This window comes from Phocoena phocoena, chromosome 6 (genome assembly GCF_963924675.1).
Source record: "Phocoena phocoena chromosome 6, mPhoPho1.1, whole genome shotgun sequence".
NCBI classification, from domain to species: domain Eukaryota; kingdom Metazoa; phylum Chordata; class Mammalia; order Artiodactyla; family Phocoenidae; genus Phocoena; species Phocoena phocoena.
The window spans coordinates 93705645-93725220 of record NC_089224.1 but is presented as its reverse complement, the minus strand read 5'-3'; the positions used below and the strand labels follow the sequence as shown (position 1 = coordinate 93725220).

The following is a 19576-nucleotide window of genomic DNA, read 5'->3' as shown; positions in this document are numbered from 1 at the left end:
GTTCCTGGCCTCTTTGCCCTTTAATGTGTTCTCCCCAGAGGCACTGGAATTAATTATCTGTATTGTAAATTTGAAAAAGAATAAATTGGACATAAGCTTGTAGGAATGAGCTGCCTCACAAGTAACAGGCATTCTCCTCTGCTTCTCTATGTCATGAATCTTTCCCAAGCAGTTCCCCAATAGTGCAGAATCCTGGCCCAGTACAGTATAGTCTGGGGCAGGGTAGGTAACTCTAATTCTGTTGTTTAATTAAAAAGCTCTTTTGACTCTCAAACTAAGCTCCTTTCTCCAATTTAGTTTTTATTAGTAACAGAGGTAATATTTTGATACATATTTTACTTCTTGTTGATACAGGGGTGAGAAAGAATGCTACAACTTATTAGGCCCCCTCAAAAACTCTAATAATTTGCAGTATTTAATCATAGCTATTTAAATTATTTATAGTTAATAAAAAGTATACTTCAAAATAATAAAAAGCTAGTTTAGGATATTTTACTCTTTTTTTTCACTGTGTATTGAAAGCTCATATATTCAAACGTTTCAAGATGGCAATGTTTTTCTAAAATTATCTTGTAATCATATTATTAATGGATAACATTGCAATCTAGTTAATATAACTCTAATCATAAATAAATGATATATATATATATATATATTTAATCCTCTACAATACTTACAAACGAAGGAAGAAAACTACAGTTATTGAACCTTGTGTGCCAGGCACTAAATCACATATCAGAGATAAATATGATAACGTTACTGACCATGAGAAGCTTACAGTGGACCAGACATGCAGATAATTTCCATACAACATTGTCAGTGCCAAGAGACTATGCCGAGTGCTGAGGAAACAAAAAGGAGAGGCACTTTGCTGACCTGCAAGTAGAGTGGGCAGTTTTTTTGGGTTTTTTGGCGGTACGCGGGCCTCTCACTGCTGTGGCCTCTCCCGTTGCGGAGTACAGGCTCCGGATGCGCAGGCTCAGCGGCCATGGTTCATGGTCCCAGCCGCTCCGTGGCATGTGGGATCTTCCCAGACCGAGGCACGAACCCGCGTCCCCTGCATCGGCAGGCAGACTCTCAACCACTGCGCCACCAGGGAAGCCCCAAGTGGGCAGTTTTATAAGGCTTCCTGTAGAAAATGCCTGGGAGCTAAAGGGTAAGTAGTAAGAAATGATCTTATTAAGAAATGATGGAGACAGGTAGGGTTTGGGGCATAGGAGAGAATTAGTAACAGAGGAAGGGTCTGTGGACAGTCACAGAGAAATGATGTAGAGCAGTATGTGCCCTTTAGGTATCAGGAATCATCCTTGGTATTTATAACACCTTATAACAATATTCGAAATAGGTATATTAATCAATATTTTACATATGAGGAAACTGAGGCTAGTGTCAGAACTGGGATTGAAACACTGATCTGATGCCAAAGTTCCTTCCTTTATTACCATTCAGCTTCCTATCCAGCACTGTAAGTCCATTGACCTGAATAGTTGCTCAATTTAATACTGATGCATTTCAAAGAATTTTTACAATTATGATCATATTACAAGAGAGCATTTTAATCAACATTAAGTTTCCCTGAACAATGCAAATTAATATTTTTATTAGAACTTCAAGACAAAGAAGAACATTCTTTAACTCTTCAAGAAGAAAATCCTATTGTTTGTACTAATGAAACACTAGAGAAAGCAAATCAGGAAAGGAGAGCAGATAATGTCATTGAAATTCAAGCATCAGGTATGCATTATGCTTTTTAAATACATTCAAATTAAGTAAATTTGAAAGCCCTTTCCTGGGAATCTATGACACACCTTATTTTCCATGTAATTTTCTTCACTTGTTTCAGATATTTCTTCATTCCAGTCCTACTTTCAGGTTATTTCCAAACCTGGAGTGCCTGTTTGTGAACCTTATTCACTGCCTCTGCCCCTCCCTCCCCATCGCCCTATTCCAGTCCACTAAGTGTTATTTCTTCCTTCATTTAAACTGCTGCTTCCCTACATGCATCAGAGAACAGCAAACTGCAACTCCTCACTCAGACTTCTCTTCCCAGCCTGGAAAAATGAACTGTTGATGGTTGCCCTCTGTGTTCTCTTACCCACCATCAGAGTGGTGTAAATAAGTTATTATTGATTCCTATACCAATTAAAATTATTTGTTCTGCTATAAAGAAAAATATTCTTTTCATTGACCCCTTAAGAACATCATGCTCACTATTAAAATCAATAAGGAAATATGACACTGGTTCTTGAACATCATTTCATTCTTTTGGCTAAATTTCATTTATGACCTTTAGATGACAATGCAGATCTTTAAATATTGATATTCTAGTGAAAACTAAAAACAATTTGTCATTGTTATAAATGTGTTCATCTTAAGGTTGTAAGCTAATAGTGGAGGGAGAAGAAAAAAATTGTGATTCTCTTCCTCATACTTGCCTTGCCAAATTAGTCACTGAATAAATCATTTCTAATACACAAGATAACCATAAAATTATATTAATTCTACAGAGGGTTTTTTTTGTTGTGTTTTTACTAGTTTATTTAGAATAAATATCCTAAAATAAGCCTCTATAGAATCTAATGATTTTTAACTCAGAAAAGTATTTGGATAGAGTTCAGGTTTCCATGAAGTAACATGTATGATTGATTTGTCAAAAAGAACATACCATCCTTATAAAACCACTGCCTTTAATGCTTTTATTTTTGCAGATAGCCAGTGCCAAGCATACTGTCTCCTAGAAGCAGCAGCTTCTCCTATCTTAAAAAAACTTGTATGCCTCTGTACTCTTCCTGCTGCTAACTGGAAATTTGACACTGTCATTTTTGACCAAACAAGGTTCCTCTTAAAACAACAAGAAAAAGTAATAAGTGATGCTATTCACCAAGGTGAGTACAAATAAAAGTCACATTATTTTAAAGGATATAAATTTATGGATTATTAGAAAATGCAGAAATTAGTCATAGATGGAGGCATAACTGTAATTCAGCATATGACACCCACAGACCAATGCTGGAAAATCAGCTAAGCAAGGATAAAAAGGTAAGAAATACAAGTGTCGCCTGCTTTTCATGTTTGCTTTATGTCACTTTGATTTTATGAAGACCTACATTAATATCTGTTTTCACGAACTGAAATAAATCAAAGAGGATTTTCGTTTTTATGAAAAAAGGTATTTGCTTCTTTACTCCATTTCAGCTTACAAAAGGTTTCATAGGAACTCTCTATTTTCAGATAGTGGGGGAAACCTGTATCATCTGGCATTGCGTCTCAGTAAAGCTCCTAGTTGACATATATATTACTTGACAGATTCCTATTGCAGAAACCAAATCCCTATTACTGTTAGCATCTGAACCACTTAGGTCCCCCCCAAATAGGTGGGGGGAGGTCAAAACGTAAATTGATTAAAGTCAATCCTGGACTTTTGCTTCTGGCCAAAATGGAGTAACAGGGATTGAATTTACCCTCCTTCCAGAAATAACAACAAACAAACAAAAAGACAAAATAGATGAAACCAGTTTTTAAGATCCTAGACATCAGGCAACGAAGCACAATGATTCCTGAGAGATGGGAGACAAGTGAGGTGAGCCCTACCATTGCCCTAGCTTACTGCCTTGAAAGAAATGCCAGGCCATGGCACAGGGAGAGGTACCAGAGGCAGAGCTCAGTGGACAATCTAAGTTGAAGAAGCAGAGCTAAGAGTCCAGGGAGACCAAGGCAACTAAAGTTCAAAGGATAGAAGGTTAGGGGCTTCCCTGGTGGCACAGTGGTTAAGAATCTGCCTGCCAATGCAGGGGACATGGGTTTGAGCCCTGGTCTGGGAAGATCCCACTTGCCGTGGAACAACTAAGCCCGTGTGCCACAACTACTGAGCCTGAGCTCTAGAGCCTGCAAGCCACAACTACTGTGCCCACGAGCCACAACTACTGAGCCCGCGTGCTACAACTAATGAAGCCTGTGCACCTAGAGCCCGTGCTCTGCAATAAGGAAAGCCACTGCGATGAGAAGCCTGCACACCGCACTGAAGAGTAGCCCCTGCTCGCCACAACCAGAGAAAGCCCACACACAGCAATGAAGACCCAATGCAGCTAAAAATAAATAAATTTTTTAAAAAAGATAGAAGGTTAGAGAGCAGAGAGCTTCACAAGGAGAGTCCTAGAAATTTGCAGAGAGTCTCCCTGAAGTATTCAGCAGAGTACTGATCCAAGAGTATATGTGAGGACAATAGCCAAAACATAGAAACTGAATGCCCACTGACAGATGAATGCCCACTGACAGATGCCCACTGACAGATGAATGGATAAAGAAGATGTGGTACATATATACAATCGAATACTACTCAGCCATAAAAAACGAATGAAATAACGCCATTTGCAGCAACATGGATGGACCTAGAGATTATCATACTAAGTAAAGTAAGTCAGACAGAGAAAGATAAACACCATATGATATCACTTATATGTAGAATCTAAAAGATAACACAAATGAACTTATCTATGAAACAGAAACAGACTCACAGACATAGAGAACAGTCTTGTGGCTGCCAAGGGGATGGGATGGGGGAAGGATGGATTAGGAATTTGGGATTAGCAGATGCAAACTATAATATAGAGAATGGGTAAACAACAAGGTCCTAGTGTATAGCACAGGAAACTATATTCAATATCCTGTGATAAACCATAATGGAAAAGAATATGGAAAAAAAAAAAGAACAGCCATCTCAAAAAAAATAAATGTATATGTGAGGAACTAACCTACAAGAGGTTGGGAAACAAACCATCTGAAAGGATTGGAGGGAATAGTACTCTGAATTCACACGGGGCAGGAAATAATGTCTGTTCCCACCAGCCAGACTAGAAAAATTCATAGTTCATGGAGTATTGATCACCATACTTAGAGAAGTCTTGTCTCAGTAGTAGGGAATAATTATCCCTAGATTTAGCACTGCTCTGGACCTGCCTAAAAAAATCATAAAAGCAAGACTCAAAGTTATCAAACTATTTCCAAGGAACTTAACTGCATCCCAGAACAAAGCTTAAGACTATTTATATGAATACAGAAATATTTAGCACTAACAAGGTAAAATTCACCATGTTTGACATCTGATCAAAGATTGTCAAGCATAACAAGAGACAGGAAAACACAGCCCATAAGGAGAATAATCAATCAAAACAAACTCAGAGCTGACAAAGATGTTAGAATTGTCAGAGAGGACACTGAAACTTATTATAACTGTATTCCATACATTCAATAAGCTAGAGACATAAAAGAGATGCAAATCGTAGTTTTAGAGAATAAACTACAATGTATGAGATAAAAAATACACTGGATGGAGTTAATGGCAGATTAAATATTGCAGAAGAAAAGACTAGCTAACTTGTAAGCATAGCAATAGAAACTATCTAAAATAAAACCCAGGTGGATAAAAGAATAAAAAAGAAGGAAAGAAAAGAGCATAGTGGGCTGTGAAACAACTTCAAATAGCCTTATATACTAGCATTAGAGTTCTCAAAGGAGAGGCAAAAGGGGGTAAACAGATAAAATATTTGAAGAAATAATGACTGAAATCTTGCCAAACTCAGGGAAAACTACAAACCCACAGATCCAAGAAACTCAATGAACCCTAAGCACAAGAAGCATAATAAAGCTACACCAAGGCATATTATAATCAAGTTGCTCAAAACCAGTGATAAAGAGAAAATTGTAGGAGCAGCCAGAAGGAAAAAAATATATGCTGCAAAAGAGAAACAATGACAAGGTTGACGTCAAATTTCTTGTCAGAAATAGTGCAAGTGATGCTGAGCATTCTTTCATGTGTTAGAAGAAATGCAAATCGAAACTACAATGAGATATCATCTCACACCGGTCAGAATGGCCATCATTAAAAAATCTAGAAACAATAAATGCTGGAGAAGGTGTGGAGAAAAGGGAACACTCTTGCACTGCTGGTGGGAATGTGAATTGGTACAGCCACTATGGAGAACAGTATGGAGGTTCCTTAAAAAACTACAAATAGAACTACCATATGACCTAGCAATCCCACTACTGGGCATATACCCTGAGAAAACCATAATTCAAAAAGAGTCATGTACCAGAATGTTCATTGCAGCACTATTTACAATAGCCAGGAGATGGAAGCAATCCATCAACAGATGAGTGGATAAAGAAGATGTGGCACATATATACAATGGAATATTACTCAGCCATAAAAAGAAATGAAACTGAGTTATTTGTAGTGAGGTGGATGGACCTAGAGTCTGTCATACAGAGTGAAGTAAGTCAGAAAGAGAAAGAGAAATAGTGTATGCTAACACATATATATGGAATCTAAGGGAAAAAAAGGTCATGAAGAACCTAGGGGTAAGACGGGAATAAAGACACAGACCTACTAGAGAATGGACTTGAGGATATGGGGAGGGGGAAGGGTAAGCTGTGACGAAGTGAGAGAGTGGCATGGACATATATACACTACCAAATGTAAAATAGATAGCTAGTGGGAAGCAGCCGCATAGCACAGGGAGATCAGCTCGGTGCTTTGTGACCACCTAGAGGGGTGGGATAGGGAGGGTGGGAGGGAGGGAGACACAAGAGGGAAGAGATATGGGAACATAGGTATATGTATAACTGATTCACTTTGTTATAAAGCAGAAACTAACACACCATTGTAAAGCAATTATACTCCAATAAAGATGTTTAAAAAAATAAAAAATAAATAAATAGTGCAAGTGAAAAGAAGGTGGAATAACATCTTTAAAATACCTGAAAGAAAAAACCACCAACCTATTCTGTACTAGGCAAAAATACATTACAAAAACAAAGGGGAAATAGAGGTGTTTTCAGATATACAAAAGCTGAAAGAATTCATCGGCTGCGGATCTGCACTGTAAGAAATGTTCTCCTAAAGACAGAGGAAAATGATACCAAATTTGGTTTCTCTGCTCTCTTCTTTTCCCTTCCTGGTCATGATTGACTTGTTTACACAAGTCCTTCCAGGGGCTGGAGGTGCTACCCATAACTGGTTTTTCTGTTGCTCCTTGATTCCCAGTGACCACTGATTATTTGCTTTGATCTTCATTGCTTAAATCAATAGTTTTCATACTTTTTTTTTAACATCTTTATTGGAGTATAATTGCTTTACAATGGTGTGTTAGTTTCTGCTTTATAATAAATTAGGCCTGGAATCCGGTCTTCGTGGCCCCACTTTTGCATGCAGTAAAATCCAATCTATCAACTTCAATAAGCTTGGAACTACATGGAACGTATTAATTAGATAATTGTCTTGTCCCTATAAGTACCTCTTTTGTTTGAGTCATATCTTTGGACAAATATTCCCAGGTGTCTACCTCCATTTCAATGTATTGCTTTACGTTATGATCCTCCACCTTTATCTAAACCAGTTGGCAAGTTATGAGTTTAATTTTCTTATTGTTTCATAACTGGGAATCATTGTCCTTCTTCCCACCAAGAGTAGAAATAATTGAACATTCTTTGGAAGCAGCAAAGTATGAACTCTGAGGTCAGCTCTAGGGGTTGGAATGCCAGCTCCATCATTTATGCACAAATTGACCTTGGGCAGTTACCTAACCTCGTTAAGACTGTTTTCTCATCCATAAAATCAAGATCATAGTAAACTTGTCTGATAGGGTTATTGTTAGAGATTCAATGAAATAAACAGATTATATACAGCTTGGCACATAGTAAGCACTCAGTAATAAATGTTATCTATTATTGTTAAGCATTCTGATATATATTCTAAAATTCTAATGTATATTCTGTCTTTAAATATGTTTTTGCTTACCTAGGTAAAAATGTTGAAAGAGAAATGACATTCAAGTATGCTGCCCTCTTACACCTTTTGGTAACAATTAGAGATGTCCTTTTAACATGTAGCTTGGACACAGCATTGGGTTGGTGTGAAAATTTTTTATTTCCCCTTTTCTTCCTATTGAAATATTTTGTCTGAAATAATGTTTACTTTTCTGAAAAAGATGCACTTTGTAAGAAATTATGTAGTTTTTTTCCTGCATTAAACATTATATATATAGACATAATTATCATGGAATATATATTTTATTCTCCTTATATTCATTAAAAGAAATTTTCTGTAACAACAATCATCACCTAGAAAAATAGGGGTAAGATTCTCTATTCTAGGCCTGAATTACAGACTCCTAATGGCCTTAAGGGATTTGACTGTGTAATCATTATTATGCACTGCATTTTTTTAAACATCTTTATTGGAGTATAATTGCTTTACAGTGGTGTGTTAGTTTCTGCTGTATAACAAAGTGAATCAGCTATACATATACATATATCCCCATATCTCTTCTCTCTTGCGTCTCCCTCCCACCCTCCCTATCCCACCGTTCTAGGTGGTCACAAAGCACCGAGCTGATCTCCCTGTGCTATGTGGCTGCTTCCCACTAGCTATCTATTTTACATTTGGTAGTATATATATGTCCATGCCACTCTCTCACTTCGTCCCAGCTTACCCTTCCCCCTCCCCATGTCCTCAAGTCCATTCTCTACATCTGCGTCTTTATTCCTGTCCTGCCCCTAGGTTCATCAGAACCATTTTTTTTTTCAGATTCCATATATATGTGTTAGCATGCTGTATTTGTTTTTCTCTTTCTGACTTACTTCACTCTGTGTGACAGTCTCTAGGTCCATCTACCTTGCTACAAATAACTCAATTTCGTTTCTTTTTATTATGCACTGCTTTTTAATGTAAGATGACACTTTGACATATACATTTTAGGTCCTCGTTGAATATCTGTGTCTTTGAATCTTTGCTAGATGCAATATAGCTATATAGCAAGATCTTCTGCAATTTCTTTTTTAGTTGTGCATGTAAGTTAGGATGTGAATTACTTGAGTATTAAAAATCAAACTATTTTGAATGTATTGAAATTTTTAAAGATTTTGGAAATTTTTTCTAAACTATTAAAATCCTTAAAGTATCTGTCTTACTACATTACTGTTTTAGGCCCCTTATTGCAGATTGTTTAGAATTGTTTAGTAATGGTATCTTTTTAGGATTATGTTTTATAATTTAAAGTTTCTAGAACCGATTATATACAAAGTGAAAATATTTTTTCTCTGATCTGTGACGGAGACATTTTTTCTTATCTGTGACTCAGACAAATATTATTTCTCTAATCCAAGGTTTGGATAAGTACTGGGCAGCAGCGCGTTACAACTGTACTCCCTCTACATCACTGGGAATTGTAATACTTGGCCAAGTATTATATTAGTATTATCTGGCCAGGTATTGTAACTAAGTTACAGCTACCTTTAGAAAGCCCAACATGGTGCTTTTCCTTTCTTCTCCAATTAAAGCATTTGAGTGCTGATGCTGGATCAAGTTGTCTTGTCTCCATTCCCAGACAACTATAGCCCTAGTTTACAGTATCTGTAGCTAGTATAATGGTGTAGTGTCACATGCTTCTGTTCAGTCACCTGTCTTCATTATAATTTTCAGCTGCCATAGAAGATTGTCAGTCCTACCAACAACTAAACTAACTATAAAAGCATAATAGTAAGGCAGAATGTCAGAATCTAGAATATTTGGACTTCCAGGGAGAGTACAGTTGTGACTCACTCGTGCTCAATACTTATCAAAATCTTGCATTAGAGAAATAATATTTATGGAGGATTGCTTAAAGTATATTCACCTTTAAGTACTCTATATTTTACCCTAGGATTAAGTGAGACCATTGAGAGCTATATACTTGAACTGAATTGTTTCTGTTCCTCAAAGAAATGCTTTTACTAAATCAAACTTTGGCATTACTATTTGGCTACCTTGAGGAATACTTATAAAAGTAAAATCCTTGTTGGAAAACATAACTTCTTAAACCCTAGGTACCAAGCCATAATGAGTAACCTTGCTGCCTTGGACACTTTTAGTAGAAGGCTTTCTCACTCCTCTAAACTTCTCAAAATCAAAGAGCAAGTTAGGTTGTCCTCCTTTCTTTCTCTGTGAATAGTGACAGAGGAAGAAAGGTCCATGTGGGTCTGACTGCCTACCCTGGACCCAGAATTCTGTATTTTCTCCCAGCTTCCAATTTGCTTCTTCTCCCAAACTAGCAAGGTAATTAGTTTCAAGGTTAAAAGTATAGAGTTTCACTTCTAGGCTTTAACCCAGAAATAAATTCAGTATTGTGTAATGGGTACTGTAGTAGAGATACATAGTAATGGCACAAAGGATGGTGACTGTTACCCTTTCAAGCTGAATTTTCTTTTAAATAAGTAGGAGTTCGCCAAGTAAAGAAAATATGAAAGGGTATTGTAGGCAGAATTAAGAGCCCAGAAGAATGACTTAGTGGGTGTATGACAAACAGTTCCGTGTGGCTAAATTGAGGAGTACAAGGTGGAAAGCAAAGAGAGCTAAGCCTGAAGAAGTAAGAAAGAGCCAAATCATGAAAAGCCTTTTAAGCTACACAAAAGAGTTCAGTCACTACTCTGTAAATGATAGGGAGCCACTGAAACAGGGAAGCTACTGGATTAGGTTTGTCCTTCAGAAGGTTACGTCTAATGGCAGTATGGAGAATCAGTGGGAAGTTTGGAGATTAGTAAGCAGAAAGAACATAAGTCAGTCTCTAAATTGCCCATCATTCTAGCTGTACTAATATAAAATTATAATTAATATGTACATAGTATAAAAATATGAACATTAACTTTTTGATTTATTATTGTATTTATTGTCCAGATATTCATTGAATACCTGATCTACATAAGTTACTCTACCAGGTGCTCTACTTCAGTAATTCACAAAATTCACTGTGCAGTAGAATCACTGGGAGAAGTTTTACACATAGGAATCCCTGGGACTCAATCTAGATTTCTTGAATTTGAACCTTCAAGGATAGGTCTCAGGATTCTGTGTTTAAAATTGCTTTTAGTGAGTCTGAATTTAGGCACTGCTGTTTTAGCAGCTACATAAATTAATTATGCTTAAATATCATGGATTATGAGAGCTTATAGACTAATGAGGTTGTTAAGTTGTATACATAAATAACTAGAAATCAAGTGCAAAGCTGTATCGATAGCATACCAAGAAAATCTCAGTGAAATGCATTACCACAGGACTTGCATGTAAGTGTAGATTCTAGGGTTTAGGAAGACGGCAATAGCATTTAACAAGCCAGAAGGCAGGAAAGGATGAGAAATATTCAGAGAATATGTAGAGTATATCCAGTTATATTGGTATTATGTAGCTTAAAAATAGACATTTGCTACATATTTCTCAGCTACACTTAAATTTAAGGTTTTCATTAGTTTCTGTCTTTGCTCAAAATCAGAAAAGTAGTAAAGGGAAATTTAACTGTCTCTGCTCTGACCCTTATTTCCTTTTAGGTTTTTACCATGCAGTTTCTAAAAGAACAAAAAGACATGCATTTTTTCCCACTTTTGTTTTTAACAGGATATTTGTCAAATGCAAAAGATATCTACAAAAGTATTTTAGGCTCCTATTTGGATGACATTTGGCGACAACTGGAGATTGTACAGTTTATTAGGGAAAAAAAGCCTGAAACCAGCTACAAGATACAAGAATTGCAATGTCAGATACTAAATTGGATGCAAAGTGGACAGCAAATTAAGGTAAGTACTGAAATAAAGCAGATAACAGCAATCAGCTTATATAAGAATTGGATGTAAGATAAATTTTTGCATTTAATTTGAAATTATGAAATAGTGTAGTATATACTATTTTGTCCCTCGACAGTTTTCTCCTTAAGTAAGTTAACAGGACAGAATCAGACCCAGAGAAAGGATCATTGGCATCATTATTTATATGTCTTGAATTTTTTTAATACTTTAATTTTTATTATACATAGGTTTCTGTAGATTAATCCTTTAAATCTCAAAAATTTTGTTTTCTACTTGTAAGTTCATGAACACATACCAACAATAGAACTACAATAATTAATTTTTAGATATTGAGCCAGAATCTCATCTTATATAATTCTAAAAAAAAAGCACTTGTTTATTTCTTGGATTATGTTGGAAATTTTTTGCCCATTCTACATCAAGCATTGAACAAAGTTTGCATAAGTAAAGATTTAAGAGAAAATACTTTAAAAAATATTTTCAAGCAGAAAAGCATCTCAAAATCTTTACACTAAATCTGGAAACAAATTTGGCCTTTTTCTTCATTTTCCTCTGTCCCTGCTGGGGATATTCTTATCCCCAACTCTATGGTTACTTGGGTAACTTGCCTGTCATTAAAACAAATTAAATCAGTCAGTAAGAAATTTAAAATTGGGGAGTGATGTCAGCATCATGGCAGGAAGAGATGCTCTCTCGGCTCTCCCCTTCAATCTGCAACCAGGAAAACATCCACAACTCAACAAAGGGGCCTTTGCCTAACACCAGGACACTGGAGAGTTCCATCCATCTGTACCTGTAAAGATAGGTGGAATGAAACCCATAGAAGAGGCAGAACTGGAGGATCAGCATAGGCAGTGCCTGCAATTTTGGACCCTGGGCTGTAGCAGCTGAACCCCAGTCCAGAGAACCCAGTAGCAGCAAGGGCGGCATCCCACATAACCCCGGCCTCCCACTTGCACTGGTACCCACAGCCACAGATAGCTGGAGCAGCCGTGGCACGAGGCCTGTGACCCTGTCCCTCCAGCTCAGAGCCACCCACAGCTCTGGCGCCCCACCCTCCATCAGCAGTGGGTGAGCCCAGAAACCCAAGAGCACCAGAAAAGGAACGGCACACATGACCCCAATTCCTCCTCCCGGCCTTCCTGCTCTTCCTGCAGTGGCAGAGCCTGTGACTCAGGGATCCCAAATGAGACCACCATCCTAGTACTCAGGCAGTGACATCAATAACACCAGAAACAGCAAGGCACCAACAACCCCAGAGGCACAAGCAGTGACAACAAATGCTTTGCATGACCTCTCTGACATAGACACGGAGGGTAGAAAGTGCCAATACTCAAACACAACCAGAGGCAGCGCAGGTAAGAGAAAACAATGTGCTATAGTGCCACCTACTGGAAAGTAAGAGAAAGGCTTCTATTTACAATGGAGAAAAGACAGCCTCTTCAGTAAGTGGTGCTGGGAAAACTGGACAGCTATATGCTAAAGAATGAAACTAGAACATTTCCTAACACCATACACAAAAATAAATTCAAAATGGATTAAAGACCTAAATGTAAGGCCGGATACTGTAAAACTCTTAGAGGAAAACATAGGCAGAACACTCTTTGACATAAATCTCAGCAAGATCTTTTTTGATCCACCTCCTAGACTAATGAAAATAAAAACAAAAATAAACAAATGGGATCTAATTAAACTTAAAAGCTTTTACACAGCAAAGGAAACCATAAACAAAACAAAAAGACCACCCTTAAAATGGGAGAAAATATTTGCAAATGAAGCAGCCGACAAGAGATTAATCTCCAAAATATACAAATAGCTCATGCAACTCAATATCAAAAAAACAAACAACCCAATCAAAAAATGAGCAGAAGATATAAATAGACATTTCTCCAAAGAAGACATACAGATAGCCAAAAAGCACATGAAAAGATGTTCAACATCACTAATTAGGGACTTCCCTGGTAGTCCAGTGGTAAAGAATCCACCTTACAATGCAAGGGACACAGGTTCAAAGCCTGGTCAGGGAACTAAGATCCCACATGCTGCGGGGCAGCTAAGCCCGTGTGCCACAACTACTGAGCTCACACGACTCAACTAGAGAGCCTGCAGGCCCCAAATTACAGACCCCACGCACTCTGGAACCCGTGGGCCACAACTTGAGAAGAGAAAACTAGCGAGAAGCCCATGCGCTGCAACGAAGAGCCCGAAGTGCCGCAACTAAGACCCAATGCAGCCAAAAATAAAAAAATAAATAATAAATAAGTATTTTAAAAATTCACTAATTATTAGAGAAATGCAGATCAAAACTACAATGAGGTATCACCTCACACGGGTCAGAATGGCCATGATCAAAAGATCTACAGGGCGGGCTTCCCTGGCGGTGCAGTGGTTGAGAGTCTGCCTGCCGATGCAGGGGACACGGGTTCGTGCCCCGGTCCGGGAGGATCCCGCGTGCCGCGGAGCGGCTGGGCCCGTGAGCCATGGCCGCTGAGCCTGTGCGTCCGGAGCCTGTGCTCCACAATGGGAGAGGCCACAACAGTGAGAGGCCCGCGTACCGCAAAAAACAAAAAAAACAAAAAAAACAAAAAAAAACAAAACAAAAAAAAGATCTACAGGGCTTCCCTGGTGGCGCAGTGGTTGAGAGTCCGCCTGCCAATGCAGGGGACACAGGTTCGTGCCCCGGTCCGGGTAGATGCCGCGGAGCGGCTAGGCCCGTGAGCCATGGCCGCTAAGCCTGTGCGTCCGGAGCCTGTGCTCTGCAAAGAGAGAGGCCACAACAGTGAGAGGCCCGTGTACCCGCCCCCCCCCCAAAAAAAAAAGATCTACAAACAGTAAATGCTGGAGAGGGTGTGGAGAAAAGGGAACCCTCCTACACTGTTGGTGGGAATGTAAAGGGGTACAGCCAGTATGGAGAACAGTATGGAGGTTCCTTAAAAAACTAAAAATAGAACTACCATACAACCCAGCAATCCCACTCCTGGGCATATACCCAGAGAAAACCATAATTCGAAAAGATACATGCACCCCAGTGTTCATTGCAACGCTATTTACAGTAGCTAGGACATGGAAGCAACCTAAATGTCCATCAACAGAGGAATAGATAAAGAAGATGTGGCACATATATACAATGGAATATTACTCATCCATAAAAAAGAACAAAATAATGCCATTTGTAGCAACATGGACGGACCTAGAGATTGTCGTTCTGAATGAAGTAAGTCAAACACAGAAAGACAAATATATGATACCACTTATATGTGGAATCTAAAAAAAATGGTATAAATGAACTTAGTTACAAAACAGAAATAGAGTCACAGATGTAGAAAACAAACATGGTTAACAGGGGGTAAGGGAGGAGGGATAAATTGGAAGATTGGGATTGACATATACTCACTACTATATATAAAATAGGCAACTAATAATAACCTACTGTATAGCACAGGGAGCTCTACTCAATATGCTGTGATGGCCTATATGGGAAAAGAATCTAAAAAAAGAATGGATATATGTATATGTATAACTGATTCACTTTGCTGTATAACTGAAGCTAATACAGCATTGTAAATCAAGTATACCTCAATGAAAATTTAAAAAAGAAAGAAAGGAATAGAAAAGATGGTATGGAACTTGGAGCATGGCCAGGCCAGGAGTGTGATTTCTCTGGAATCCTCTGCCCCAGTCCCAGAGGCTGCATTAGGTTTAATGCAGAAAAATGACTGACAAATTACTAGGTCACTGAGTGTGAAATTTATATTTTTTGCTTCTTGCTTTCACCCATCCAATAATTGTATCGACCTAAACAGTAAAGATATTGCTATTGTCTTCTTTATTGCAGCACCTCTGAAAAGGGAACTGCTGTGTCTCAGTAGATTTTTTTTGCTGGATAACTCTTTTCCTTGTGATAAATAAATCTCCTAACAGGGTCTTACGTTTTTTTAGAAAAAGAGAACGGCTTCTAGTTTATAACTTGTTGGTTCATTGAAATCAAGTAGAAAAAATTATTTTTACCTAAAGAAGAAAGGTGTTCGCTACTTCAGATGTGTCAGCTGAGGAACAACTTATCCAGCACCATGAAGAACCACAGCAACACTGTATCACAAAAACAAAATGACAATTCATTAGAAATCAAACTTAAAGTCATGGAATATTGCAATCTAACTGATAGAGAATTCAAAATAGCTCTCATGAAGAAACAACAAGCTACAAGAAAACTCAGAAAGGCAGTTCAATGAGCTCAGGAATAAAATTAATGAACAGAAGGAATACTTTACCAAAGAGACTGAAAATAAAAAAGAACCAAACAGAAATTCTGAAGCTGAAGAGCTCAATAAATGAGATTGAGAATTCATTAGAAAGCACTGGAAATAGAGAAGACCATATGGAAGAAAGAATTATTGAGCTCAAATTTAGAAATCTAGAGATGGTACAGGTAGAAGAGGAAAAAGAATTAAGATATAAAAAAGGGGGAAATTTTATGAGCGTTATCTGACTCTTTTAGGAAGGGCAACATTAGGGTAATGGTTATCCCGGAAGAAGAAGAAACAGAGAAGGTAGCAGAGAGTTTATTTAAAGAAATAACAGCTGAGGACTTCGCAAACCTGGGGGAGGAACTGGACATACAAGTCTATGAAGCTACAAGAACACCTAATCACCTCAATGCAAAAAGATCTTCTTCAAGACACTGTCAAAAGTCAATGAAAGGGCTTCCCTGGTGGTGCAGTGGTTGAGAGTCCGCCTGCCGATGCAGGGGACGCAGGTTCGTGCCCCGGTCCAGGAAGATCCCACATGCCGCGGAGCAGCTAGGCCCGTGAGCCATGGCTGCTGAGCCTGCGCGTCTGGAGCCTGTGCTTCGCAACGGGAGAGGCCACAGCAGTGAGAGACCCGCGTACCGAAAAAAAAAAAAGTCAATGAAAAAGAATTTTAAATGCAGTCAGTGAAAAAAGGATGCAACCTACAAAGGAATCCCTATTAGCAGATTTCTCAGCAGAAACTCAACAGGCCAGGAGGGAGTGGAATGACATTCTCAAAATACTGAAAGATAAAAACTGTCATCCAAGAATACTCTAGCCAACAAAGTTATCATTCAGATACAAAGGAGAAATAAGGGCTTTCCCAGACAAACAAAAGCTGAGGGATTTTTATCAACACTAGACCTGCCTTATAAGAAATGTTGAAAGGAGCTCTGCTGCCAGAAAAAAAAGGCAAAAGTACACAAAACTTTAAGGTGATAAATAGATGAACAGAATCAGAAAATTGCAACTCTGTATCAGAATAGGTTTTTAAATACTTTATTACAACATAAAAGTTAAAGGGAGAAATATCGGGAAAAAAACAATAGCCACTTCAATTTGATAACAAATGTAATATAAAAAGGGATAATTTGAGACAAGAAAAACATAAAAGGGGAAGAGGAAAAGAAAGGAACCCATATAGGCAAATGAAGATAAGACGCTATCAGCAGAAAAAGGACTACTTTATCTATGATACATTTCACACAAACCTCTTGGTAACCACCAAGCATAAATCTAAAACAGAGACACAAAACATAAAAAAAGAGGAAACTGAGAAAAACATCATAGAAAACTACCAAACCAAAATGGCAGACAGAAACACAGGAAAAGGAAACAATGGAGATATAGAACAACAAGAAAACAAAATATAGAATGGCAGTACTCAGTACTCATCTATCAATAATCACCCTAAGTGTAATTGGATTGGATTCACCAATCAAAAGACACAAAGTGACTGGATGGATTAAAAAACAAGAGCCAACTATATGCTGCCTCTGGGAGACTCGCTTCAGCTCTAAAGACAAACATAGGCTCAAAGTGAAGTGATAGAAGATGATACTCCAAACAAACGACAGCCAAAAGAAAGCAGATGTAGCCATACTCATATCAGACAAAATACACGTTAAGCCAAAAAGGTAACAAGAGACAAGAAAGGACATTATATTCTGATGAAGGGGATAATTAATCAAAAAGACATAATAGTAAAACAAACAACAAAAAGAGACATAATAGTAATATCTATGCATCTAACATAGGAGCACCAAAATATATAAAGCAATTATTAACAGACCTAAAGGGAGAAATTGATGCAGCACAATAATAGGAGGTGACTTTAACACCCCACTTACATTAATAGATAGATCATCCAGACAGAAAGTCAACAAGGAAACAGTGGTCTTAAATGAAACATTAAACTGGATGGATTTGATAGATTGGTATAGGACATTCCATCCAAATGCAACAAAATACACGTTCTTCTCAAGCACACATGGAACTTTCTCAGGGGTAAACTGTATGTTGGGACACAAAACAAGTCTCAATAAATTTAAGAAGATTGAAATCATATCAAGCATCTTTTCCGACCACAACACTATGAGACTATAAGAAGATAGCTGAAAATATCACAGATATGTGGAGACTGAACAACATGCTACTGAGCAACTATTGGGTCAATGAAGAAATCAAAGGAGAATTTTTAAAATACCTTAAGACAAATGAAAATGAAAATACGATATACCAAAATCTATGGGATGCAGCAAAAGCAGTACTAAGAGGGAAGTTTATATCAATACAAGCCTATCTCAAGAAAGTCTCAAATAAATCATCTAACCTTACACCTAAAGGAACTAGAAAAAAAAAATGAAGCCCAAAGTCAATAGAAGGAAGGAAATAATAAAGATGAGAGCAAAAATAAATAAAATAGAGACTAAAAAGACAATAGAAGAGATCAGCGAAACTAAGAGTTGGTTCTTTGAAAAGGTAAACAAAAATGACAAACTAACTAGACTCACTAAGAAAAAAAAGAGAAGGCTCTGATAAATAAAATTAGAAAATAAAGGAGAAAAATAACAATGGATACCACAAAAATACAAAGATTGTAAGAGAATATTCTGACAAAGTGGACAACCTAGAAGAAATGAAGAAATTCTTAGAATCATGTAACCTTCCAAGACTGAATTATGAAGAAATGGAAAAATTGAATAGACCAATTTCTAGTAAAGAGATTAAAACAGTAATGAAAAAAAACCTCCTAAAAAACAAAAGCCCAGAATCAGATGGCTTCACAAGTGAATTCTACCGAACATTCAAAGAAGAATTAATATCCATCCTTCTCAAACTCTTCCAAAATATTGAAGAGGAGGGAGCACTTTCTAACTCATTTTACAAGGCCAGCATTACCCTGATACCAAGTCCAGACAAAAACAATACAAAAAAATATACATTACTGACCAATATCTCTGATGAATATAGATGCAAAAATCCTGAACAAAATATTAGCAAACCAAATACAATACATTAAAACGTTCATATAGCATTATCAAGTAGGATTTATTCCAGGGATGCAAAGATGGTTCAATATTCTCAAACCACCTTAGCAAAATGAAAGATAAAAAACATGGTCATCTCAATAGATGCAGAAAAAGCATTTGACTAGATGCAACACCTATTTATGATAAAAAAAAAAAAACTCTCAGTGAAATGGGTGTAGAAGGAGTGTATCTCAGCATGATAGAGGCCGTATATGACAAACCCACAGCTAACATCATACTCAATGGTGAAAAGCTGAAAACTGTCCCTCTAAAATCAGGAACAAGACAAGGATGCCCACTCTCACCACTATTATTCAATATAGTATTAGAAATTATAGCCAGAGCAATTAGGTAGAAAAAGAAATAAAATGCATCCAAATTGGAAAGGAAAAAGTAAAACTGTCACTGTTGCTACATGATTTTACGTGTAGAAAACCCTAAAGACTCCACCAAAAAACTATGAGAAATAACAAAACAAATACAGTAAAGTTGCAGGGTACAAAATCAACATATAAAAATCTATTGTGGGCTTCCCTGGTGGCACAGTGGTTGAGAGTCCACCTGCTGATGCAGGGGACATGGGTTCGTGCCCCGGTCCGGGAAGATCCCACATGCCGCAGAGCGGCTAGGCCTGTGAGCCATGGC

The 19576-nt window shown here is 37.6% G+C and overlaps 1 protein-coding gene across 1 annotated transcript in view; it reads left to right on the top strand.

Moving 5' to 3' along the window:
- SHOC1 (shortage in chiasmata 1) overlaps positions 1 to 19576 on the top strand; it is an 89229-nt gene that overhangs the window by 41638 nt on the left and 28015 nt on the right. Inside the window, exons 13-16 of the mRNA XM_065879404.1 lie at positions 1615 to 1734; positions 2709 to 2885; positions 7800 to 7904; positions 11423 to 11601. Coding sequence (XP_065735476.1) covers positions 1615 to 1734; positions 2709 to 2885; positions 7800 to 7904; positions 11423 to 11601 — 581 coding nt within the window. The remainder of the gene's footprint in view (positions 1 to 1614; positions 1735 to 2708; positions 2886 to 7799; positions 7905 to 11422; positions 11602 to 19576) is intronic.